The following is a 26,324-nucleotide window of genomic DNA, read 5'->3' on the forward strand; positions in this document are numbered from 1 at the left end:
CTTCTGTTTTTCTTTCCTTCCTTCCTTCCTTCCTGTTTACAGATGTGCTCAGGACTCATCTATCCTTTAAAAAATGGCACTTGACCTTGCCATCTTCTTTTTTTTTTTGTATTAAAAAGAACATCATTTTTTACTTCATTTCTTGTAGAAATTTTTTCCTTTATCTAAAGGATACTTTCTTTTTTAATTGATTTATTTTGATTTATCAATAATCACTTCCATATGCTTTTGAGTTTAAAATTTTTCTCCCCCTTCCTCCCTACCACCCTCCCCAAAATGGCACACAATCTGATATGCGCTATACATTTACATTCATATTAAACATATTTTCACATTAGTGATGTTGTAAGTAGAAATTAAAATCAATAGGAGGAACCATCAGAAAGAGGAAACAAAACTCAACAGAAGAGAAAAAAATATAACAATTCGGCTTCCATAATTCTTTCTTTGGGTATAAACAGCATTTTCCATCACAAGGCCTCTGGAGATGTCTTAGATCCTTGTATTGCCAGGAAGGGTTAAGTTTATCGATATTAACCATCACACAACATAGCTGTTATTGTATACAACGTTCTCCTGGTTCTGCTCACTTCACTCAGCATCAGATCATACAAGTCTTTCCAGGGTCTTCTGAAGTCAGCCTGTTCATCATTTCTTATAGCACAACAGTATTCCATCACATTCATATACCACAACTTGTTCAGCCATTCCCCAATTGATGGGCATCCTCTCAATTTCCAATTCTTTGCCACCATAAAAAGAGCTGCTATGAATACTTTTGTACATGTAGGTCCTTTTCCCATTTGTGTGATCTCTTTGGGATATAGCCCTAGAAGTGCTATTGCTGGGTCAAAGGGCATGCACATTTTTATAGCCCTTTGGGCATAGTTCCAAATTGCTCTCCAAAATGGTTGGATCATTTCACAGGTCCACCAACAATGCATTAGTGTTCCAATTTTCCCACATCTTCTCCAACATTTATCATTGTCCTGTTTTGTCATGTTGGCCATTCTGATAGGTGTGATGTGGTACCTCAGAGTTGTTTTATTTTGCATTTCTCTAATCAATAGCGATTTAGAGAATTTTTTCATATGACTATAGATGGCTTTAATTTCTTTATCTGAGAACTGTCTGTTCATATCCTTTGACCACTTATCAATTGGGGAATGACTTGTATTCTTATAAATTTGACTTAATTCTCTATATATTTTAGAAATGAGGCCCTTATCTGAGAGACTAGTTGTAAAAATTCTTTCCAAATTTTCTACCTTCCTTCTAATCTTAGTTGCATTGGCTTTGTTTGTGCAAAAACTTTTCAAGTTAATGTAATCAAAATTATCTATTTTGCTTTTTGTAATGTTCTCTATCTCCTGTTTGGTCATGAATTCTTCTGTTCTCCATAGATTGGACAGGTATTCCTTGCTCTCTCAGTTTGCTTATAGTATCAGCCTTTATATCTAAATCATGTACCCATTTTGACTTTATTTTGGTATGTGGTGTGAGATTTTGGTCTATGCCTAATTTCTGCCATACTCTTTTCCAGTTTTCCCAAAGAGTGGGTTCTTATCCCAGAAGCTGGGGTCTTTGAGTTTATCAAATAATAGATTACTATAGTCATTGACTACTGTGTCTTGCATACTTAACCTATTCCACTGATCCACCATTCTATTTCTTAGCCAGTACCAAGCTGTTTTGATGATTGCTGCTTTATAATACAATTTAAGATCTGGAATGGCTAGGTCACCTTCCCCTGTATTTCTTTTCATTAGTTCTCTTGATATTCTGGACCTTTTGTTCTTCCAAAAGAATCTTGTTATTATTTTTTCTAACTCTATAAAATAATTTTTTGGTAGTTTGATTGGTATGGCACTGAATAAGTAAATTAGCTTAGGTAGAATTGTCATTTTTATTATATTAACTCGGCCTACCCATGAGCAACTAATATTTTTCCAATTATTTAGATCTGACTTTATTTGCGTGAAAAGTGTTTTGTAATTGTGTTCATAGAGTTCCTGGGTTTGTTTTGGGAGGTAGACTCCTAAATATTTTATCATGTCTACAGTAAGTTTAAATGGAATTTCTCTTTCTATCTCTTGCTGTTGGGCTTTGTTGGTAATATATAGAAATGCCCATGATTTATGTGGGTTTATTTTATAGCCTGCAACTTTGCTAAAGTTGTTTATTATTTCAAGTAGTTTTTTACTTGATTCTCTGGGATTCTCTAAGTATAACATCATGTCATCTGCAAAGAGTGATAGCTTTATTTCTTCTTTGCCTATTCTCATGCCTTCAATGTCTTTTTCTTCTCTTATTTTTTTTTCTCTGAACAAAATTACTTTATTAACAGTGACACATATTACTGTCCATAAAATGGATGAATAGACACCTCAGCTTGACCATCCACCTAGAATGAGGGCTGACAGGGTCTTTTTTTTTATCATTTTTTTATTTTTATTATTTTTTTAATTTTAAATTTTTTTATTTTTAGTTTTCAACATTTACTTCCACAAGATTTTGAGTTCCAAATTTTCACTCCATCTTGCCCCTCCCCCCACCCCAAGATGGCATGCATTCTAAATACCCCTTCCCCTAGTCTGCTTTCCCTGCTATCTCCCCCTCTTCCCCTTCTATTTCGCTATAGAGCAGGATAGATTTCTGTACTCCATTTCCTGTATTTCTTATTTCCCAGTTATATATGAAAACATTTTTTTTAAACATGTGTTTTTTAAACTTTGGGTTCCAAATTTTCTCCCTTCCTCCCTCCCCACCCACCCTCATTGAAAAGGCAAGCAACTCAATATTGGCTATACATGTGCAGTTATGCAAAACACTTCCATAGTAGACATGCTGTAAAAAAATAACTCCATTTCCCTTAATCCTATCCCACCCCCCCATTTATTCTATTCTTTCTTTTGACCCTGTCTCTCCTCAGAAGCATTTGCTTCTGATTACCCCCTTTCCCAATCTGCCCTCCTCTCTATCATCCCCCTACTCTCTTGTCCCCTTTCCCTCCTATTTTCCTGTAGGGTAAGACAGATTTCCATACCCCATTGAGTGTGTATGTTATATTCTCCTTAAGTCAAATCCTATGAGAATAAGATTCACTCATTTCCTCTTACCTTCCCCTGGTTCCCCTCCACTGTAAGAGCCTTTTCTTTTCTGTTTTTTTTTTGTGAGATAATTTACCCCATTCTACCTTTCCCTTTTTCCTTCTCCTAGTATAATCCTCTATCACCCTTTAATTTTATTCTCCAGATATGACCCCTTCATCTTCAACTCACCCTGTGCCCTCTATCTATTTATCTATGCATCCATCTATATATATATATATATATATATGTACATACATATAATTTTTTCCTTCCAACTACCCTAATACTGAAAAAGGTCTAATGAGTTACAAATATCATCTTTCCATGCAGAAATGTAAACAGTTCAACCTTAATAAGTCTCTTATGATTTCTCTTTCCTGTTTACCTCTTCATGTTCCACTCGAGTCTTGTATTTTTCTTCTCTTATTGCTAAAGCTAACATTTCCAGTATGATGTTGAATAACAGTGGTGATAATGGACATCCTTGTTTCACCCCCGATCTTATTGGAAATGCTTCTAGCTTGTCCCCATTACATATTATGCTTGCTGAAGGTTTTAGATAGATGCTATTTATTATTTTAAGGAAGACTCCATTTATACATATGCTTTCTAGTGTTTTTAATAGGAATGTGTGTTGTATTTTGTCAAAAGCTTTTTCTACATCTACTGAGATGATCATGTGGTTTCTGTTAGTTTTGGTGTTGATATGATGGGTTATGCTGATAGTTTTCCTTATATTGAACCAGCCCTGCATTCCTGGTATAAATCCTACCTGGTCATAGTGTATTGTTCATGTAATAAGTTGCTGTAATCTATTTGCTAATATTTTGTTTAAAATTTTTGCATCTATATTCATTAGAGAAATTGGTCTATAATTTTCTTTCTCTGTTTTGACTCTTCCTGGTTTAGGTATCCGCTCCATATTTGTATCATAAAAAGAATTTAGTAAGATTCTTTCTTTACCTATTTTACCAAATAGCTTATATAGTATTGGAATTAATTGTTCTTTAAATGTTTGATAGAATTCGCATGTAAATCCATATGGCCCTGGAGATATTTTCCTAGGGAGTTCATCAATGACTTGTTCAATTTCTTTTTCTGAGATGGGGTTATTTAAGTATTTTACTTCCTCTTCTGTTAATCTGGGCAATTTATATTTTTGTAAATATATATCCATTTCACTAAGATTGTCAAATTTGTTGGCATATAGTTGGGCAAACTAATTCCTAATTGTTGTTTTAATTTCCTCTTCCTTGGTGGTAGATTCACCCTTTTCATTCTTGATACTAGTAATTTGGTTTTCTTCTTTCTTTTTTTTAATTAGATTAACCAAAGGTTTATTTTATTGGCTTTTTTCATAAAACCAGCTCTTAGTTTTATTTATTAGTTCAATAGTCTTCTTAATTTCAATTTTATTAATTTTTCCTTTGGTTTTCAATATTTCTAATTTGGTGTTTAATTGAGGATTTTTAATTTGTTCTTTTTCTAGTTTTTTTAGTTGCATGCCCAATTTATTGATCTCCTCTTTTTCTACTTTATTTATGTAAGCATTTAGAGATATAAAACTTCCCTTAAGAACTGCTTTTGCTGCATCCCATAAGTTTTGGTATGCTGTCTCATTATTGTCATTCTCTTGAATGAAATTATTGATTGTTTCTATGATTTGTTCTTTGACCCAATCATTTTTTAGGATTAGATTATTTAGTTTCCAATTATTTTTTAGACTATCTTTCCATGGCCCTTTATTACATATAATTTTTATTGCATCATGATCTGAAAAGATGCATTTAATATTTCTGCCTTTCTGCATTGGATTGTGAGGTTTTTATGCCCTAGTACATGGTCAATTTTTGTGTATGTGCCATATACCGCAGAGAAAAAAGTATATTACTTTCTATCCCCATTCAGTTTTCTCCACAGGTCTATCATACCTAACTTTTCTAATGTTCCATTCACTTCCTTAACTTCTTTCTTGTTTATTTTGTGGTTAGATATCTAGTTCAGAGAGGGGGAGGTTGAGGTCCCCCACTAGTGTAGTTTTGCTGTCTATTTCTTCCTGTAACTCCCTGAACTTCTCCTCTAAGAATGTGGATGCTATACCATTTGCTGCATATATGTTTAGTAATGATATTACTTCATTGTCTATGGTGCCTTTTAGCAGGATGTAGTTTCCTTCCTTATCTCTTTTGATAAGATCTATTTTTGCTTTTGCTTTGTCTGAGATCAGGATTGCTACCCCTGCTTTTTTTACTTCAGCTGAAGCATAATATATTTTGCTCCAGCCTTTTACCTTTACCCTGTATGTGTCACTCTTTTTCAAATGTGTTTCCTGTAAACAACATATTGTAGGATTATGGTTTTTAATCCAATCTGCTATATGCTTCCATTTTATGGGAGAGTTCATCCCATTCACATTTATAGTTATGATTACTATCTGTGTCTTTTTCTCCATCCTTCCCCCACCCTCCGCTTATGCTTTTCTTTCTCCTTTCTCCTTTCCTCCCCTTACTAGTGTTTTGCTTTTGACCAGCACCTCCTTCAGTCCCACCTCCCTTCTATTATTCCTTTCCCTTTTCTTCCCCTTTACCCTGCTTCTTTCCTCCCTTCTATTCCTCCTCCCTTTTCTTTCCCCTTTCCCCTCCTACTACCTATAGTGCAAGTTAGATTTCTATACCTGATTATGTTATTCCCTTCTTGAGCCAAATCTGATGAGAATAAAGTTCAAACAATGCTCATCCCCCTCCCTTCTTTACCTCTGCTTTAATAGGTTTTTGTGTCTTTTCCTGTAATGTAATTTACCCTTATCTGCCTCCTCCTTTCTCAGTATATTTTCTTAGCTCAGACTGATCCACTTACTTGGATCCATTTAACCCACTTGATTAATTTTTTTTTTATCATTACATCAAAGTCAACTTATATCTACCCCCTTGATGTATACTCCTTTAACATGGTATAATAACAATACAGTTCTCAAGAGTTGCAAGTGTCATCTTCCCTTGTAGGGATGTAAACATTTTGCCCTTATTAACAACATATTGTATCTTTCTGTCCCATTTACCTTTTTATGTCTCTCTTGAATCTTGTACTTAAAGATCAAATTTTTTGTTGAGCTCTGGTCTTTTTATCAGTAACGTTTGGAAGTCCCCTATTTCATTGAATATCCATCTCTTTCCCTGAAAAATCACGCTCATTTTCTCCGGGTAGTTAATCCTTGGCTGCACTCCAAGCTTCTTTGCCTTACAGAATATCATGTTCCATGCCCTACAGTCTTTTAATGTAGAGGTTACAAGGTCCTGTGTAATCCTGACTCTGGTTCCATGATATTTAAATTGTTTCTTTCTGGCCGGTTGCATTAATTTCTCTTTAATTTGGTAATTTTGGAATTTAGGTATTATATTCCTTGGTGTTTCCAATTTGGGATCTCTTTCAGGCAGGGAGCGGTGGATTCTTTGTATAGTTATTTTACCTTCAGGTTCTAGGATTTCAGGGCAGTTTTCCTCTATGATTTCCTGAAGGATATTGTCCAGGATCTTTTTTTCATCATGACTTTCAGGTAGACCTATAATTTTTAAATTGCCTCTCCCGGATCGATTTTCCAGGTCAGCTGTTTTACCCATGAGCTATTTTATGTTTTTATCTATTTTTTCATTTTTTTGTTTCTGTTTGACTGATTCTTGCCCTCTTATAGAATTGTTTCCATTTGTTCAATTCTAATTTTTAACATATTGGTTTTTTCTGTTAGATTTTGTACTTTCTTCTCCAATTGGTCAATTGTATTTTTAAGGGATTTATTTTCTTCATTGTACTTTTTTTCCAATTGGCCAATTGTGTGTTTTAGAGACTTGTTTTCTTCAGTGTACTTTTTTTCCAGTTGGCCAATTGTACTTTTAAAGGACTCCTCTACCTCTCTCATTTGACTTTTAAAATCCTTCTTGAGTTCTTCTAAGAAGGCTTTTTGGGCTTCAGACCAGTTCATATTCCCTTTTGTTGTTGCAGATGTGGGTTTGATGACAGTGTTGTCCTCTTCAGAATTTCTGTCTTGATCTTCACTCTTCTCTTAATATGAGTCTCTCATACATTTCTTTTTACTCATGGTGTTTCTTTACTCCTTAATCCCTTTAAAGAGATTAAGCTCTCCTGCTGGGGAGCAGAGGGCACTGACCCAAGCTTCTTGTGTTGGGTGCCTAGGTCTTGGTCACTGGCTTTGTGTGCTGGGGCGTCTTATGTTGGCAATTGGAGGCTGTAGGTTTCGGGCAGCTTATCTGGTGTTGGGCTGGAATCAGCAAGGCTGGGACTTTTAGGCAAATCTAGGTTGCCTGCTTTTCCTTTCCTTTAGCTTTGTTTAATTCCTTTTAGATGGGTACTACAGGGTGTTTATCTGTCTGGGGCCCCTTGCAGTGCTGCCTCCCTTATTTCTGTTGAGGCACTGTAAGACTTCTTTGCTGTAGAATGCCAAGGCACCTGGTGGTTTTCTGAGCTGGTTTCCACCAGTTACCCCACCCTCACTGAGGTATTCAGAGGTACTGCTATTGGTGTTTGCCTGCTTGACCACCTGGGCTTCGGGATCTCCTCCTGGTTGGCAGCTGGAGGCTGTAAGGTCCTGATAGCTTACCTGGTGTTGGGCTGGAATCAACAAGGCTGGAACTTTCGGGCACCTCTAGGTTGCTTTCTTCAGCTCCTTTCAGACGAATGCTGCCAGATGCTTATCCGCCTAGGGCCCTTTGTAGTGCTGCTTCCCTTATTTTTGCTGAGGCACTGGGAAACCCATTTGCTGTAGAATGCCGAAGCACCAGAATCTCCTCCTGGTGTGCTAAAGTGGGTCTTTCCACTAGCTGGCTAGGCGACTCCCCATTACATACTGCTCCCCTTCCCCCAGGGTAAGAGGGGCCTTTCCCGTTAATCCCTCTAGCTACCTGGGCTACTGCACTGCTGCACCCCATCTTTCTTCTGGTTCAGCTGTTCCAGGGTTTTTTCTGGGGTGATATTTTCTGGGTTTTCAGAGGTTGATAGGGGAGAGTGAGAGCAACTACCTTTTTACTCCGCCATCTTTGCTCCCGGAAACAGAAGTATTCCCATCTTCTTAAACTATTATTCTTCTTACCTTTTTACTACCTAATTACAGAAAAAATCATTTACGCTTACTACTGCTAAGTCCTCATGACTCATTGATGTCCAAAAGCCTGAAAACTGGCTTCGTTTGACACCCTACTACCCGACTGAAACCGTTTTACCAAAGATTGCTACAGATTTTGAAGCTGCTAAATAAATCTGATGGTCTTTTTTCAGTCCTTATTCTCCTTGATCTCTCTGAAGGTTTTGATATCATTGACTACATTATCCCAGAAATTTGCAGATACTCTCTCATCTCTTGGTTTCTATGTCACTGTGCTTATCTTATTTCCTTGTACCTGTCCTACTATTTCTTCTTAGTATTCTAGGCTAGACTATTATATAGTACCCTAAACCTTTCTGTCTCCCAAATCTTTGGTCCTAGACCCTTATTTCTTCTGTGTATTCTCTCCTTTAGTGAGTTCATTGACTTTCATTCGTTGTCTTTATGCACAAGACTTTCAGATCTCTAGACAGATAGAGAGAGAGAGTGATACATGTCTATATATAGATGTCTACATTTATATAAATACATAGATAGATAAAGATAAACATAGATATACATCTATGTAAATATAGTTATATAGATATATAGCTTAAGTATTTCTCAGGGAAGCTAGGTGGTACAGTGGATAGAGTGTCAGCCCTGGAGTCAGGAAGATTCATCTACCTTAGTTCAAATCTGGCCTCAGACATTTACTATCCGTATGATCCTGGACAAGTCACTTAACCCTGTTTGCCTTAGTTTCCTCATCTGTAAAATGAGCTGGAGAAGGAAGCGGCAAACCACTCCAGTATCTTTGCCAAGAAAACCCCAAAAGGGGTCATGAAGAGATGGCCACAACTGAAAAACAACTAAACAAACAAAAAAATCTCTCCTCAACTCTAGTTCCGTATCATCTCTATTCCTCTGATGGACCTCTCTATCTTTATATCTTGCCAGCATATCAAATTCAGTATGTCTAAAATTCATCTTGTCCCTTAATCACCCCCCTTCTCCTGTTTCTATTTAAGGTACCAAATATACTGAAGCCTCAGTATCATCTTCAATCCTCCCCTTTCCTTCTGAGGAATCTACCATGCACACAGGCAAGTAAATAAAAGATAACACAAGGAAGGAGAGATCAGTGGTATCTACTGTGCTCCCCTTACTGGTTTTCTCTCATTTTGTCCTTGGTGTCTAGCACATAGTGTTTAATAAATGTTGGTTGCCTACTCTCAAGGAAAATACCATTTAAAGGAGCCTTGGCATTGAGTCCTGTCAGTCAACAAGCATTTTTTAAGTGCTTACTATGCGGTCATTCAAATAATTACCCAATTACTTCTTGGCATAGGAAATCTTAATTTTCACACAGCACATTTTCTTAAAGCAAGGCACACTTTCATGTAAATGCAAACTTCACTTAAAAATAAACACTGTGTTGGTATACATTTCTTTTAGAATTATACCAAAGGCGGCATGAAATTACGGTGGAGGAAACTGTGAATATCATCACATCAAAATTCTTACTCTAAAGGCCAAGGAAATGTTTAGAGATTGGTCCATGATGGTCTATTTCCATGGGGCTTCTCGAAGGACTGATGAAGCCTCTCCCCCTCCTCCCTCCTTCCCCTGCCCAAGAGGTCAGCGATAAGGAGAGATGTCAGTAATGGAGCTCTGCATCCTACATCTTCCCAGTCCATTAAAATGTAAATTAGAGAGCACTGGCTGGTTCCCCCTGGCCCTAGCTCAGCACCACTGTGTATCAACCTTGCTTCCGCAGCACTCACATCCGTCAGTCGTCCTCGCCTCCATGTGTACAAGGTCAGGCTCCTTATCCAAGCCTGTGACTGACCTAGAGAAGAAAGAGAGCAGTAGTGAGAATGTGTCAAGAAAAGGACCAAGTCTAAACAGACCAGTCCTCTCCCTTCAGGAAGATTTGGTCAAATACACCAGACAGCAGAGGTACATAGTCACCAAGCTCTGAGGTCCTACAAGACTGGCTATTCCGTAGTGGAGGAGCAAGATGTGGTATGGCCCTCTGAAACCTTCTTTGTATTGCTGCTGCGATATAGTAAAAAGAGCACTAGGTTTTGAATCTGAAGACCTAGGTTGAATTCCAAGATCCAACCACAGCGCTTTTTGTAATTTGGACACATCTCTGGGATTCAGTGTTCTTATCTATAAAGAGAGAGGTAAGTGTGGTACCAGAAAGAACGCATTGTGGCCAAGCTATAGGGAATTAAAACACTGCTCATGTCAGGGGGAGAGGGGAAGGGTCCCATCAGACTCTTCCCATGCTGGGGTAGGCATTAGGCAAATGAATGTAGAGAGAAATAACAGTTCATAAGACAGTATTTGAGACTAGCCCTTTTGATTCTGATCTTGCAGAAATTCATAGAGTTGGATGAGAGAAATGCAGAAACTTATTCTAGCAGAGTTTCAAGGCTGCACAGTTGGATAATTCTCCAGTTGTATCTGAGTGTATGTGTTTCCTGGAAGAGTTCTGTGTGCATGGCTATGATGCTGAGCTGCTCAAAGTCTGATGCCCAGAGACTATCAAAGGGAGCTGAGGAGTCTGTATCTATGCAACAAGGTCAGTATCAGCTGTTTTCTAGGAGACACTTTCTGAGCCTTTCCCCTCTTTTCCAAGGATATGTCAAATGTCAGAGGTTTCAGGACTCCAAATGTCAGAGATCATGAGATACATAGTTATCTCTCCCTAGGGATGCTGCAACGATTGAATGAGAAAATGATTGTTAAGTAACTTGTAACCTGTAAAATCACTATATAAATGTCACTCACATACCACCAGAATAATCATCATTGTAATGCTATTATACCTCACTTAGCTAGGGGTCACTTAGCTGGCAACCTTAACTATATGGAACATACTTTTGGAGTCGTGAAGAAAACGTTAAAGACTGACAATATGTCACAGATGTTTGCAAAGACCATGCACTGAAACTGCTGCATTTTATTCATGGGGGAGACCCCAGTCCCTCCTTTCAATTCTGTTTAGTCTTGTTTCTGATAGAATTCTATCATGCCCAATTATCTGTTTTCCTAGCACAACTTATATTTTAAGAAGCAAATGTCAAGGGAAAGTGCTAAAAACATGCATACTGATAGTGGGGGAAAGAAACAGCTCAGCTGACAGACTGACATCAGGTGGAAAGAGGCAGGAAAAATTATTTAAATACACACACACACACACACACACACACACACACACACACACGAACTGAAAAACCATAGCAGACCAGGACCATTTAGGTGGCTCAGTGGCTAGTGCCCTGAAACGGAGTCAGAAAGATCTGAATTCAAAGCTTGCCTCAGACTTTTACTAGCTGTGAGACCGCAGGCAAGTCACTAAATCTAAAAGTCTCAGTTTAAAAGGGGGATAATAATAATAATAACAGCTACTTTCCAGGGTTGCTGTGAAGATAAAATGAGATAATATTTGGAAAGCACTTTGCAAACCATCTAGCACTGACTCTTATTATTGTTACTGCTGTTGTTGATGTTGTTGATGTTGTTGTTTACTTCTTGGCCAAATAACCCTGTGAGGTGTAGTCAGCCCTGAGGGCATCATTTTATTCAGCACGGGATAAACATTCATTAACATTTAGATGGATGACCCTGAGTCATCAAGAATTTGTTATATTCAGTTCTCTCTGTTTAAGGAGGCATAGATTTCTGTAAAAAAAAAAATATATATGTATATATATATATATATTCATTTGAACACTTAACATTAACTTTTTTCAGATAAACTTCTGTTATCTACAAAATCCACATTTAAAAAAAAAAAAAACTCCTTTCCTGAAGAGATGTAATAATGATGATCATTATATCACCTATATGGTACTTTTTACTTTACAAAGCACTTTTGTATCTATTATCTCATTTGCTCCTCATAACAAAAGACAGAATAAAGTAGAACAGGTATCAGAATCATAAAAGGATAAAATCTTAGAGTAGAAACGGACCTTAGAGGTACAGTTCGATCCTTACTTAAAGCAAAAATCCCCCCTGAAACATCCTGTCAAGTGTTCATCTATCACTAAACTGCACATATCCTGTACAGATATCATTACTGCTATCATACAGTCAAGGAAGCGAAGTCTCAGAGAGGTTAAGGTAGTTGTCCAAAGCCACACAGTGATTTAGTAGCAGAACTGGGCTTAGATTCCCAGCCCCAGAACATAGACGAGGGAGCTCAATGCTGAAGGAACTCCAATTCTCAGTATTACTTCTTCCCTGAAATTAGAGACAATTTAGTTGGCTAGGTTGCCCATTGGATAGAGCACCCGGCCTGGAGTCAGAAAGACTCATCTTCCTGAGTTTAAATCTGGCCTCAGATACTGACTAGCTGTGGGACTCAGGGCATGCCACTTGACTCTGTTTGCCTCAGTTTTTTCATCTGTAAAAATGAGCTGGAGTAGGAAATGGCAAACCACTCTGTTATTTTTGTCAAGAAAACCCTAAATGGAGTCACAAAGAGTGGGACGTGACTGAAAAAACGACTAAACAACAGCAAAACCAAAAACTGGTTGGCTGGACAGATTTTGCTAATTTAGAGAAACTGGGAGAGCTAGATTTGGTATTAGAAGGTAATGATAAAGGCAGTATGATATGGTTGAAGAATCATCCAGCTGGCACTGAGTTAGAAGACACAAGTTGTCTTCTTTCTCAAACCATCAATATCAAATATCTTAAAATCCAGTTGAGATGACCAAATTACACAAAATAAAAAACTGGAAAACCATACAAAGATATCATGAATATCCAAGCTATGGTAATAGAAACAGGGATGTTAAATGTTAACATCTGAGGCATGCTGAGTGCTATAGGGATTGGGAGGAAAAAACCCTGGGGGCAGAAGGTGGAGAAGGCTTTCTGGGAGGAGATCTGACTGGAAATAACCCGGGGGCATAGGTTGTTTGGACATGATGGCCATTGTTTCAGTAGTGAAGCTCTGGTTGGTAGCACTAGACATTGGCCTAATATTCAGTTCACCTGAAATCATTCCTGCCGTTTTCTACACTCTCACAAGGCCTAAAGAATGTCTTTAGTATCAGAACCAAGTTTATGAAATGTTCTCATTGACATGGAAAACCGTAAGCCATCAAGAAAGGAAGACACAATCCCTGCCAACGGAAAGCTAATATCTAACAGAAGGCAACACTGAGGAGTCCTGTATAGATGTCCCGATCACCACACATACCACTCTCTCCTCTCTGCTTATTCAAGCTGTACTCATGCTCCAAGGCCCTCTCACTAGGCCGATTTCCAACAAGAAGTCTTCCTTACCTCTTCCAAACCATCCTGATCTTCCCCACCCCTGCAACCTGTGAAATTCTCTAGCACTATATAGCATCCCTACAATTCAGTACATTATTATATTCTGCCTCATGCAGTCCTTCAATTGTTTCCTCAATAATTCTTATCACGTCAACTGGATTGTGACTTCCTGGAGAGTAAAGAATATGTTTTCTTTCTTGTAAGCAACTATATAGTGGTTGTTACAGCTTCAACACTAGAAGGATCAGGTATATCAACTGATACAATAATTTTATTAAATTTTACTTTGAAATAAAATACTTATATTTTGTCTGATGGATAAAAAAAGATGCACTTTGTGATTTCACAGTTTGGTCCTTCCAGGTATAAATTCTATTTCTTCTAGTGTCAAGAACACAACAAATATCCAATATGTGTTGTCTGTTCATTAAGAGGACCAAAATGACATCACTATGCTAGAGTGAAGTTACAGAGTGTCTGACTGTGGCTGATCAGACCAAGATAAGCTAGGAATGCTCTACCACAAGTCAGGCACAGAAAGTCCACATGAACATCTGGAGTGGAGATGTCTCTAAATTTGCACATCTCATGTTTCTTTTCAGCTACTTCAATTCTGCTTTGCTCACAGAGCACAGCACCTTCTCTGATGAGGGCATGCCATACTGGGCAGTCCTATGCCAGTGTCTCTCATGTCACAAAATCAATTCCAAAGTTCTTCAGAGAGACCTTGAGAGTGTCATATTATTTCTTCTGATGACCATGTGAGCGCTTGCCTTGTGTGAGTTCTCCATAAAATAATCTTTTAGGTAATCATACATTTGGCAATCAAACAATATGGCCAGCCCATCAGAGTTGCCTTCTCTGCAGCACAGTTTAAATGCTTGGCAGTTTAGTTTGAGAAAAGACCTCAGTGTCCAATACCTTATTTTGCCAGGTGATCTTCAGAATCTTCCTAAGACAATTCAATTGGAAGTGATTCAGTTTCTGGTATGGTGCTGGTAGACTGTCTAGGTTTCACAGGATTAAGTACTTGATTAATTGACAGACTGGGAACCCCATATAGGAACTTTATTTCATTGGATTTATATAGATTTTGATGTTTCCAGCTCTTCATTTTTCCTCATATTAGGGGAGTGGGGTGGGGAGCCCAGCAGCTTGCATGTGGCCAAAGGTAAAGAAAAACTTTCAGCTTTTTGATGAATGTGAAGTTCTCATCATTAGATTCTGAGCATCTTGAGGGCAAGGGTTATCTTTTGCTTCTTTTTGTATCCCCAGTGCTTAGCACAGTACCTGATTTATACACATATAAATAGAGAGAGAGAGAGAGAGAGAGAGGTAGGCATTTAGTAAATATTGACTGACAGTTAGCTACAGCCCATAGGGTGGAGACTCTTGCTTGTATCTCCTAGAAAAGAAATAGCTTCCCAGTTCCCACACGAACTGGGGCAATCAGCCCCTGGGCTAACAAATCCAATTTGCCATTGCCTGTACCTGTGTCCCCTGTGCTAAAGATTGGGTAGGGGATGACAATACAGGCTATTTCTTCTCTCCATATCCTGGTGATGACAAGATGCCGTTAGCTAGTCTCTCCTGGTAAGATGAGTACTATTCATGAAAATGCAGGTTGGTGGCTAGGCCCATCTCCCTCATACCAGAACCCTATCAGCTGCCCAGCCAAGAGACAGAAGCATCAGAAAAGGATCCAGTCAGTACCAGAGAACTAAGCAAGTAAATAAGTAATGGCAGGGGTAAGTAGGATGATATTAGGAAAAGCATGTTTTTTTTTTTTTTTGTACATGTGCACCTTTATTCTCTCCTAATTAGGATTTGTGTGCAAGCCTGGGACAAAGCATTTTTTAATAAATTCTGAGGGCTCTCACAATGCATTCTGCACAATGACTCTGTTACCACATATTCATACTGATAAATATTTGTTGAATCTTCATTTCAGGGACTGTGGTTGATAAAGTTCATCTTCCTGGCAGCTTGGTGGAACAGTGGATAGGATGCTAGGCCTGAAGTCAGGCAGACCTGAGTTCAAATGCAGCTTCAGACACTTACTAGCTGTAATGCTCTGGATAAGTCACTTAACTTCTGTTTGCCTCAGTTTCTTCAACTGTAAAATGTAGATAATTACAGCACCTATCTCACAACATTGTTATGAGGATCAAAAGAGGTATCTGTAAAGCACTTAGCACAGCACCTGGTGCTATACAAATGTATATTCTCTTCCCCCTTCTGGGGCCCACCTCAGTGAACCAATTCCTTTGCGAAGCCTGTTCCATTTCTTTTAGCCTAGTCAGCTCCCTGATGTCCCTGGACTCTCCCAGCAGTAATGAGAGGGTGTTATCATCTCCTTTTTTTAAAAGAACCTAATTTGGGTCAAGATTTTTTATTAGAAGTAATACTTATTTGTAATCTGAGCATCTCTGTCAGTCAGAAGAAGTGATTGATTGGCCCAAGGAAATAATTAAAGCGAGTGTCAAAAGAAACTTTTGAACCCAAGCTCTCTTGCTCCAGAGACAACATATCTGTGTGTCAGGCTGCCTCTGCTCTAGGTAGGCCAGTTTCTCCTGGCACCCTTAACTTCCTATGTATCCGTCATCTTCCGTGCTAGAATCTTCTAAACCCATGTGTACTCAGTTGCCAGACAACCTCCAGCCTCTCTCCCTGTCAGTGACATCAGGTTAGAGGTTGAGGATGAGAATATGTCAATTAATGTGTAATTTCAGAGTGTAGGTACTCCCTCCACAATGCAAAGCCTAATTCTTCTGTCTGTAAATGATCTCTGAGAGTGGCTGTGGACAAAAAAAGAATCATCACTCTGTGGTCAACCTAAGGATGACCCTTTTCAAATCTAGCAAATCTAGCTAGATGGATGCACTGACCCCATACTCAAAGCCTTGCCAGCTAGCAGAAACCTGTCAGAGCTTTGGTGGCATGGTCTTAATGAACCCAAGGTTACTTCCACACCAGGATGGGACATTGGAATAGGACTTTAATGGAAGAATCATGAATAATAATAATAATAATAATAATAACAATAGTCTCCAACAGAAGATAAGACATGAATTCTCACACGATTTTAACTTTTTCCTCTAGGAAGAATTTATTTTAAAAGTCTTTCATTCCCAGCAGTTTGGCAATTATGAATATTCAATATGGCAATATCTACTACCATGTTTTAAAATTTTTAGTGGATCAATAGTTGTGGGCAGTTGTGGGCAATGGTTATATCCATTGATGATACTAGAGGGAGGGAAAATAATGAATATTTATGTAATGCCTATGTGCCAGTCACTATGCTATATGCTTTTTATAAACATTAACCGTTCTAATATAGTTTATTTGTCAGTTTCTCTAGGATACTTCGGGTTTGTATTCATAGTATGGAGATTTGCTATCTGTCACTTTATAAAGGCTAGAGGGCTTCTGGTATGTTAATTCCATCCAAATGACTATGTCTTCTAAAGTATCTAATAGATGCTAAGTTTTAATAGCTTTCAGTGACATATTGTACGGTTCCCACCATTTCACTAAAGTCATTCAGTCAGTCAACTAGCATTTATCAAGCACTTACCATGTGCCAGGCACTAAGCTAAGCTCTAGAGATGCAAAGAAAGGGGAAAGGGGCGGGGAACCTGCCCTTGCTCTCAAGGAGCTCGTGGTCTAATATGGGAGATAACACGTAAACAGCTATGTATAAACAAGAAACATGCAGAATGAACTGAAACTCATCTCAAGGCACTAAAATTAAGGAAGATAGGCAAAAGTATCTTGCAGAAAGTGGGATTTTAGCTGGGATTTGAAGGAAGCCAGGGAAGCCAGGAGGCAGAGATGAGGAGGGAGAGCATTCCAGGCATGGAGGAAAGCGAGTCAAGTGCTCAGAGACAGGAGATAGAATGTCATCTTTGAAGAACAGCAAGGAGGCCACTGTCACTGAATAATCAAATACATGAATGGGGAATAAAGTGGAAGAAGACTGACAAGGTAGGAAGGTCATCAAGGGCTTTCAAAGCCCCAAAGAGGATTTTATAGTTGATCCCATAGGTGATAGAGGACTACTGAAGTTTGTTGAATTGTGGGTGGGGGAGTCATATGGTGAGACTTGAACTTTAGACTGATCACTTTGACAGCAGAGTGGAGGATGGACTGCAGTGGGGAGAGACTTGGGGCAAGGGGACTAAATATCAGCTTGTTGCAATAGTTTGAAACTGGGGTGATAAGGGTCTGTGCCATGGTGGTGACAGTGTCAGAGGAGAGAAGGGCACACACTGGAGAGATGTTACAAATTTGGGGGAAGGGAGAAGAAAGAGGAGGAGGAGAAAGGGAAGACGTGATGATGATGATGATGATGATGATGATTTTGATGATGATGATGATTTTTTCACAGTATAAAGACCTGATCAAGGAGTTTGAAATGCATTAGGTGCTGGATAAGGTACCCACCACCCCTTTTATACTGTCTATAACTAGAGGTACACTGAGGATGTTTTCTGTGAGCCTAGGGAAGATGAACTTGCCTCATAATGCGTGTATTCTAGTACAAAAAAAATTATTTTATCCACATAATGCTATAGCCTGTAGAATATTACATAGAAAATAATAGTAGCAGGATATCATTGGGCCCCAAGAATACTTGTCTCTGAATCCCAACAACAACAAAGATAGGACTAATAATAATAATAATAATAAAAGCTGCATTTATATGCAGTGTCCTAAAAATCTTAGTACAGTTTTAAACTAAAACTAACTTTTAAATGAAAATTCTGGTAATTCTGCTGTTGCTGTTCAGTAGTTTCAGGCATGTCTGACTCTTCATGACGACTCTTCATGACCTCATTTGGGGTTTTCTTCTCAAAGATACTGGAGTGGTTTTCCATGTCCTTCTCCAGCTCATTTTACAGATGAGGAACTGAGGCAAATAGGATGAAGTGACTTGCCCAGGGTCACACAGCTAGGAAACAGGGGTGGGGAACATTCGGCCTCAAGGTCACATGTGGCCTTCTAGGTCCTTGAGTATGGCTTTTTGACTGAGTCCAAATTTCACAGAACAAATCCTTTTATTAAAGGGATTTGTTCTGTGAAGTTTGGATTCAGTCAAAGGGCTGCACTTGAAGACCTAGAGGGCCACATGCAGCCACAAGGCCACAGGTTCCCCACTCCTGGAAGGCCAAATGTGAATTCAGGAACCTAGTGCTCTATCCACTGCACTACCTAGCTGCCCTAATTAAAACTGCACTAAGACTTTTGGGACACTGTATAAATGGCAGTTCTTATTACTGTTGTATTTATCCAATTTTTATTGTTGGGTTTCAGAGAGATGTTTTAAACTTAAAACTGCACTAAAACTTTTGGAATATCTGTATATCACTTTAGGGTTAACAAAGCTCTTTACATTGGCTAGTTATCTCCTTTAATCCTCATGAACCATATGTGGTAGTTACCATAGATATTATCTACATTTTACAGATAAGGAGATTCAGAGGTTAAATGATTTGCCCATTTTTCACAAGTTAGTAAATATCTGAAGCATAATTCAAACTTTGGTCTCTGACTCAGTTCAATGCTCTTTCTCTTTTAGCAGTGATAGATAAATTTTTAAAAGTTGGTTGAGGGGCCTTAAATGCCCTCTTTTAATGACTAAATAAATTTGATTATATCCTTTAAGTAATGACAAGCCATTGAATAACTATGCCCATTAGCTGAAGAATTCACTCCAAGAAATTCATACACAGACACACATTTATATTATGTTCTATAAATGTTCCCTCCCCAATTGGTTTAAAACTTAAACCAACATTGGTCTAAACTTTAAACCACCATTGGTCTAAACTTTAAACCACCATTGGTCTAATTGTACTGTCTCTAATGATTTATTTATTCATTTCCTTCAGAAATATGTTCATTCAAATTTTGATGACCTTTTACAAAATCCTGTATATTTAGAGAATCTATCTTGTTTATGATTTTGGTGAATTTTGTGATTTTCAAATTAGAAGCTGTACCCAACATAGTACACCTTGACATGAGAATTTCTCTAAAATTGACAAGACTCCATTGAAGTTCTATCACTTCATCATTTCCCAAATGTCTTTTATGCCCACATCTGCACAAACATCGATTTTCTACCTAACATGGATCTCAACTAAGAGAAGAAAAACAAATCCCTAATCAAAGATTACCCTTGCCCCTTGAAATTCCCTTAAGCCAGTAAAACCTGGTCAGGCCCCAAGGGAAGCTTCAGAATGTACTACCTTTTGTCCATAGAAGCTAGGAAAATGGAAAGCAAGAGAAAGATATCTTCTCAAAACCAATCCCAGTGTTCACTATGAGACAGATTTCTACTCTAACTCCCCCCAAAACATTCCACAGTCATCTACGCTTCCATGATGCTCAGATTCCAAATACGTGTGGGATGAAAGTGGGGAGATGGTTAACAGATAGGAGTTGTTAGGGGCAACAAAATAAGGGAATCCCAAATCAAGTCAATTAACAAATCTTGTTTGAGCACTTACTGTGTTCCTCAAGGTGGAGGATACAAAGATGGATCAGCCATAATCTTGGCCATCGAGGTACTTCGTCTGGAAACAAAACAAACCCAGAGCACCAAACAAGATAGCAGAGCTTGGATCAAAGGAGGCAGAGTAGGCTACTGTTTAGGGTGCATCATGGAGGGAAACACAGGAAACGGCACCTTTTATGTGACTTTTTGTAATTGTGAATTTGTTTAAAACAAAAACATTTACATGTCTGCTCTCTATGCCCAACCAAGAAACATCATTTTGTAAGAAGTCAGTTGGGAAGGAGGGAAAGGGCCAGTATGTAATCATGAATACACAGCCACCCTTAGAGTGAGAAAGACTTGGATTCAAGTCTTGCCTATGATACATAATGGCTAGGTGACCATGTAGACATCACTTAATTTTTCTGTGCCTCAGACAAGGTAAGTTAGGGTCAAATTGTTGGTCTGCATTGTTGCAGGTAGTTTCCAGAAAAGGGATTCTCCACACCAAGAAAAACAGAGATCTAGACTCCCCATCCACCCCCCCACCAACGTTAGTTCACATTCATCAGATGCAAAGCGTCCACACAGCACATACAATTTATGAAACACAGCTGGGTTGGAGGAGAAGTGGGTGGAGGCAGCTCAGCAGAGGGAAAGAAGGAGAGAGCATTAATTTTTAAAGCTTGCCTAGAGCATACCAATGCCTTCTCAGCCCTGGTGCTTTGGAAAGAACACTGTCTCTGGAGTCAGAGAATTGTGGTTCAAATTCCACCCCTGGTGCTTACTACCTATGTGACCTTCGGTAAGGATCACTTAGCCTCTCTGGTTTGCATTCTCCTCATATGCAAAAGGAAGGCATTTGGACAAAATGACCTGTGAGGTCCCCTGGAGCTCAGGATCAAGGATTTCTGCAAGAAAGAATGAGACACGACCTTCAGCAAGTCACTTTCTCCCTCTGAACTCCGTCTCCTTTCTCATGTTCCTTAGCTGATCTCTGGGGTTTCTTCCAGCCTTAAAATTCTAAGGTTCTGTGATCCTAAAATTCTATGACTCCAAATGAGGATGCAATAAAGTGTTAGATTTTGTGGTTACAGACTAAGGGCTGCACAAATGCCAGCGAGTTCCTTTGAGAACAGAAAGGTCACAGAAAAAGGACACTCAAGAGGATCTTTTGTAAAAAAAATTCTGGAAGGGAAAAACAAGGAAAGGAATGAGATTCATTTATAGGTTAAAAATGTGCAGAAGGGAAATCATGCTGTCTCTGGTCATTCTAATTGAGTGAATGGATGTTGCCAGTTAGTATAGTAACCTCATTAACCATATCCTGCATAAAATGCTCCTCTCCCAGGTTTTACCACACAACTAGCTGTACAGGAGGATACACATTCTGCAGACTGAGCACCTGTGAACACGTCATTGGGTAGTCTACCCTCTGGTTTCCTTCACAGACTGGCCTAGCCTAGAGAAAATATCTTTGACAAGATGTTCCTGCCTTTTAGAAAGATGGGATATATTTGAACAGGGGCCGCATGGAGCCCATATACATCAAAGACACTAGGATATGTCTTGTTATTACACAGATTCTGATATATGAGCTATCATTTTACATGCCACAGGGTATATTATGTCCCCAAAACAAAAACCCCAGGTCCAAATGACAGAGAGAACAAGGTTAGACCATTAGATGAATATCTGTCTTTCTGAACCTCTTTCTTCTCTAAGTAGCACAGAGAATAGCGTGCTAGGCCTGGAATCTGGAAGATCAAATAAGGCTTAGACATTTATCAGCTATACCACCCTAGGCAAGTCACTTAACCTCTGCTTGCCTTTAGTTTCCTCATCTGTAACATGGGGATAATAATAACACCTATATCCCAGGGTGGTTATGAGAATCAAATGAGAAAATATATCTGAAGTACTTGACATATCATAGATTCTATATAAATGTTATTATCATCATCATTATCATCATCACCATCATCATCATCATCATTAGGTTTGGGGAAAAAAAATGTGATGTTCCCTCTCAGTATCTTCCTAAATCTTTTCTATCCATTCTTGGTGTCCATCCATATCACCCTCACAGAACCACATAATGTTAGAGCTATAGTAGAAGGGATCTTGGATCAGCAGATACAAACCACTGGTTTTATTAGGATAAACTCCAAAGAGTTAAAGGGACCAGGCCATCGTTAACACACTGAACTCAAGACCAGGATTAGAATTTAGGTCTTCTGACTCTCAACTCTCCCAACAATGAACCTTCCGCCATTCTACACTACAGTATACAGCACAGTTTGATGATTTCCACATTAACATATCACGTAGACCTGTATTGCGGTATAGTCACTGACCAATCACATCTACTTCCCTATAGGCCTAGCACTGCTGGTTTATTTGGTATCCCTGGAAACAATAAGACACTGCCCCCTCCTGAAGAATATTAAGAAATCATTCAAATAGACATTTATTAGACTGTAGCAGGGAATCTCAAAGGAAGTAGTGGAACCCTTGGGACTACTCACATTAAACTGGACCAGCCACTCTGGAGTCCTCCCTAGGGAGCACTTCTGAATCAGCAGGGATGGGGCTGGATCATTTAATAGGTCTTTTTCTTCTTTAATTTCTTTGATTCAGAAAGTATGCAAGAGCAATTGTAAACTGTACTAATGGGCAGAGATGAGACAGCAAGTTGCTAAGTGTCCACTGCCAGCTAATTCTCTTTGCTTCTAACCAGAGCCAAGAGATACCTACTTATTTAGAAACTGGGAATCTTTCTCCCCAACTCCCACATTCCCCAACAGACAACTTCTTCACCTCCTCCAAAAGTAATCCTAAATAAAGAATATAAATTGCAATTTAGCAGAAACAAAGTACCAACTTTAAGCCAATCAACACTCCTCTTGGCATACTACTTAAATATGAATCTGCTGACATGTACACCCCTTGTGTCCACAACCTTCACCTTCCAGTATCCTGGAATTATTAAGTAGCTGGGGAGTCTTGTACCACTCGTAGACCTTGCCCCTTAGAAGATCATCTGTCCTTCCAATTTATTATACTATTGAAAAGATCCATTCGTGATCAGTTATACTGTGGGTATTCGAGGATCAATAAAAGACACAAACGAAGCTGTATTAGACAATGACACTGTCACATTCCAAGGAAAAGATTTGGACAGAAATAGGTCAAGGAAAGACAATCTCCCAATTTTCTTTTGGCCAATGTTGACTAAACCTGACAGTACCAGCTGTAGCATGTACTGTACTTACTGCTTCTTACTCCTAACCTCAAAAAAAAGGGTGAGGGAGAGAGAGATAAGACATGGGATTATAGGATCAAGGTTTAGAGCTGGAAAAGGAACTTAAAGGACCCCAGTCCAACCCCTTCATTTTCATCAGTGAGGTCACTAAAATCCAGGAAAGTTAAGTATTTGCCCAAGGTAGCATCAAACATGGGATTTGAACCCAGTTTCTATGACTCCTCAGCTAGTGCTCTGCTCTTTCCACCGAACCAAGAAATGACTCAAGCTGGCGGATTAGGGTTTTACAATTATGCATGAAAACAGCACACCAGTCTACCAGCCAGCTGACCCTCTTCCCCTTGTTCAAAGGAAGCGCTCCCTGATGACAGAAGTTATGCAAATGTATTGGGTCCAGGCTACTTCCTCCAAGAACCTGCAATTTGCCTGACAGGACACTTCCTTTCTTGCTTCCTCCAGACATCTCATGCGTGCTCTCTTTAATGACTAACGAATTATACTAAACTCATTCTGCACAGTTGGCTCTGGGGTATTCTGGAAGACCAGGGAAGGAAATTTCAATTTGTTCTCTCACAGAGAATGAATTCTGCCTCATATAACTGCTGACAAATTACCATTTTTACAGGGTTTGTTAATTTCCAATGAGCAAACTGCACATCAGATATCTCTTTTATTCAACAGATGCTCCTGAGCTAAACAAATGGATCTTGTTTAACAAACATGGAAACATCTTGTCAGTTTTTGCCAAAGATCGTATCCCTGTTTAATCACCCAGGGTGAGTCCTGTTGTTTGCTGTGAATACCAGCACCCCATCCTTCCCCACTGACACTCAAAAGGGTTGGGGAAATTGGTTCTATCTATATAAATCCACATCATACTATGTAAAGGTAGTGAAAAGAACACAGATTTAGAATAAAAAGGATGTGGGTTGTCATCCTTGCTTGACCACTCAGTCAGTGCGTGACATTGGCCGTGTCCATTTTCCTTCTTGAGCCCTGGTTTACACATCTGTAAATTTGAGAAATGATTTTGAAGGTCCCTCTTTATTTAAATCATATGTCAGATTTGGTATTACATGCATCAGCTCAAGTCAGAAACCCAAATCACCGCTGAGGCCCACAGCAGAACTAAAAGAGACAGCACCTCATCAACAGTACCTACCATAGAGCAGGAAATGTTAGGAGTCTACATTTGTAAATCAGGCAGGGCAGAAGGCTAGACCGAGCAAGAAGCTCCAGTCTCCTGTCTGCTGTCATTTAGGAAAAAAGGAATGTGACATGTTTGATATACGGTGGCTGAGTAACCCAGGTTTTAATAAATGCTAAGCAGGGACCAAAATGCCTTCAAAGCTCTGGCTGATATCTTAATTATCAAATCCCGCTGGAAAACAGGGTTGGGGGGAGGGAGTGATAGGAGAACTTGCAGGGGGAGGATAGGCAAGGGCAGGCTGTGGAAGATGTAAACTGACCACTGTCAGGTCCAAATTAATAAGCATCATTCTGCCAATTGGTGCAGCACAATAATATGTATTAATTAAAAGGCTGGCTTTTCAAAGCTTCCCCTCCCCTGTTGAGATGAATAACAGTGAATTACCTTGAGATAATGTCTGACTCATTGAAGATTAATTTGCTCTTAAGTTTATATGCTTTAGAAAAAGATGCAAGGTGAGGCCTTGGCTAAGCTCAGCATGGCCACTGTTGTGTGAGTGAGCAGGAGAAAGTCATTAGAACAAAAGGATTCAGGAAGGACCTGAGAGAGAGAATCTCTCAAAAGTTACACAATTTCCTCTTCTCTGTCTAGACTAGAGTGATATATGCTAGCCACATGGCCTTGGGAAAGTCACTAGCCCAAGTAAATAAGAATCTGACACTTAATCAACAAGGAATTCAATGACTATATACCATGTGCCCAGCCCTCTCTGAAGTGTAGTGGGGGATACCAAGAAGTATAATAGCAGTCTTGATTCTGGACAGAATTAGCAAACACTATATATCTGGATTAGGAGTTGTCCCACTTATTTACCCAAAGAATGTGTATTTCCCCTCTCTTCCAATAGAATATAAAATCCTATTTTTAAATATTTGCATAAGTACCCAATGCAATATGCTGCATACAGTCAGTGCTTAATAAATGTTTCTTGAGCTGTATGGCTGAATTGACTAAGGAATCGATGTTAACTAGGAGGAAGTCTCTAGTAGAGTACCATTGAGCTCTATTCTTAGCCTCACTCTTCAAAATTCTTGCCAACAACTTGGATGAAAGCACAGATAGCACATACCAGAATTTTGACACACAAAAAGCTGAGGATAGTCAATCCATTTGGTAACAGAATTGGGATCCAAAAAGATCTGGAATAATGGACTAAAGTTTACAAGAGGGAATTTATGAGGGAGAAATGTTAAACCTTAGATCTAAAGGATTTTTAACTTATAAAATGGTTTTATTGATGCTATTGTTTATGCCCTTAGGTTTAGAAACTGTACAAATACTAGATGTATGGAACATTTTTGAAATATGATGTAATTTACATTTATCAATCAATCAACAAGTATCTGTTAAGGATCTACTCTGCACCAAACACTATGGTAAATAAGCACTGGGGATGCAGAGACAAAACTGAAACAGGCTGTACCCTGCTGGAACTTTATTCCAACAGGGTGGGGGAAAGGGAAAACATGTACTTTATAAGTATATGCAGAATATATATGAAATGAATACAAGATAGTTTAGGAATGGAAAGCATAGAAGTTGGGGGATCCAAAAAGTTTTCATGGCTTAAGAGGCACTTGAACTGAGGTGTTGTTTTTTTTTTAATAATATTTTATTTTCTCCCAATTACACTTGAAAAACATTTTTGAACATTTGTTTTTTTTTAAAGTTTTGAGTTCTAAATTCTATCCCTCACTCCATCCCTCTTGTCCCTGCTCCCTGAGACAGTAAGCAATTTGATATAGGTTATACATACGCAATCATGTGAAATATTTCCATATTAATCATTTTGTGGAAGAAAACGGAAGGAAGGAAGGAAGGAAGGAAGGAAGGAAGGAAGGAAGGAAGGAAGGAAG

General features: G+C 38.8%; 1 protein-coding gene across 1 annotated transcript in view; it reads right to left on the reverse strand.

The window, feature by feature from the left end:
• Positions 1-26,324, reverse strand: part of SORCS3 (sortilin related VPS10 domain containing receptor 3) — a 682,653-nt gene that overhangs the window by 185,987 nt on the left and 470,342 nt on the right. The window contains exon 6 of the mRNA XM_027851811.1: positions 9,972-10,036. Coding sequence (XP_027707612.1) covers positions 9,972-10,036 — 65 coding nt within the window. The remainder of the gene's footprint in view (positions 1-9,971; positions 10,037-26,324) is intronic.

Source organism: Vombatus ursinus, unplaced genomic scaffold, assembly GCF_900497805.2.
Source record: "Vombatus ursinus unplaced genomic scaffold, bare-nosed wombat genome assembly UNPS02009205.1, whole genome shotgun sequence".
Taxonomy (NCBI): domain Eukaryota; kingdom Metazoa; phylum Chordata; class Mammalia; order Diprotodontia; family Vombatidae; genus Vombatus; species Vombatus ursinus.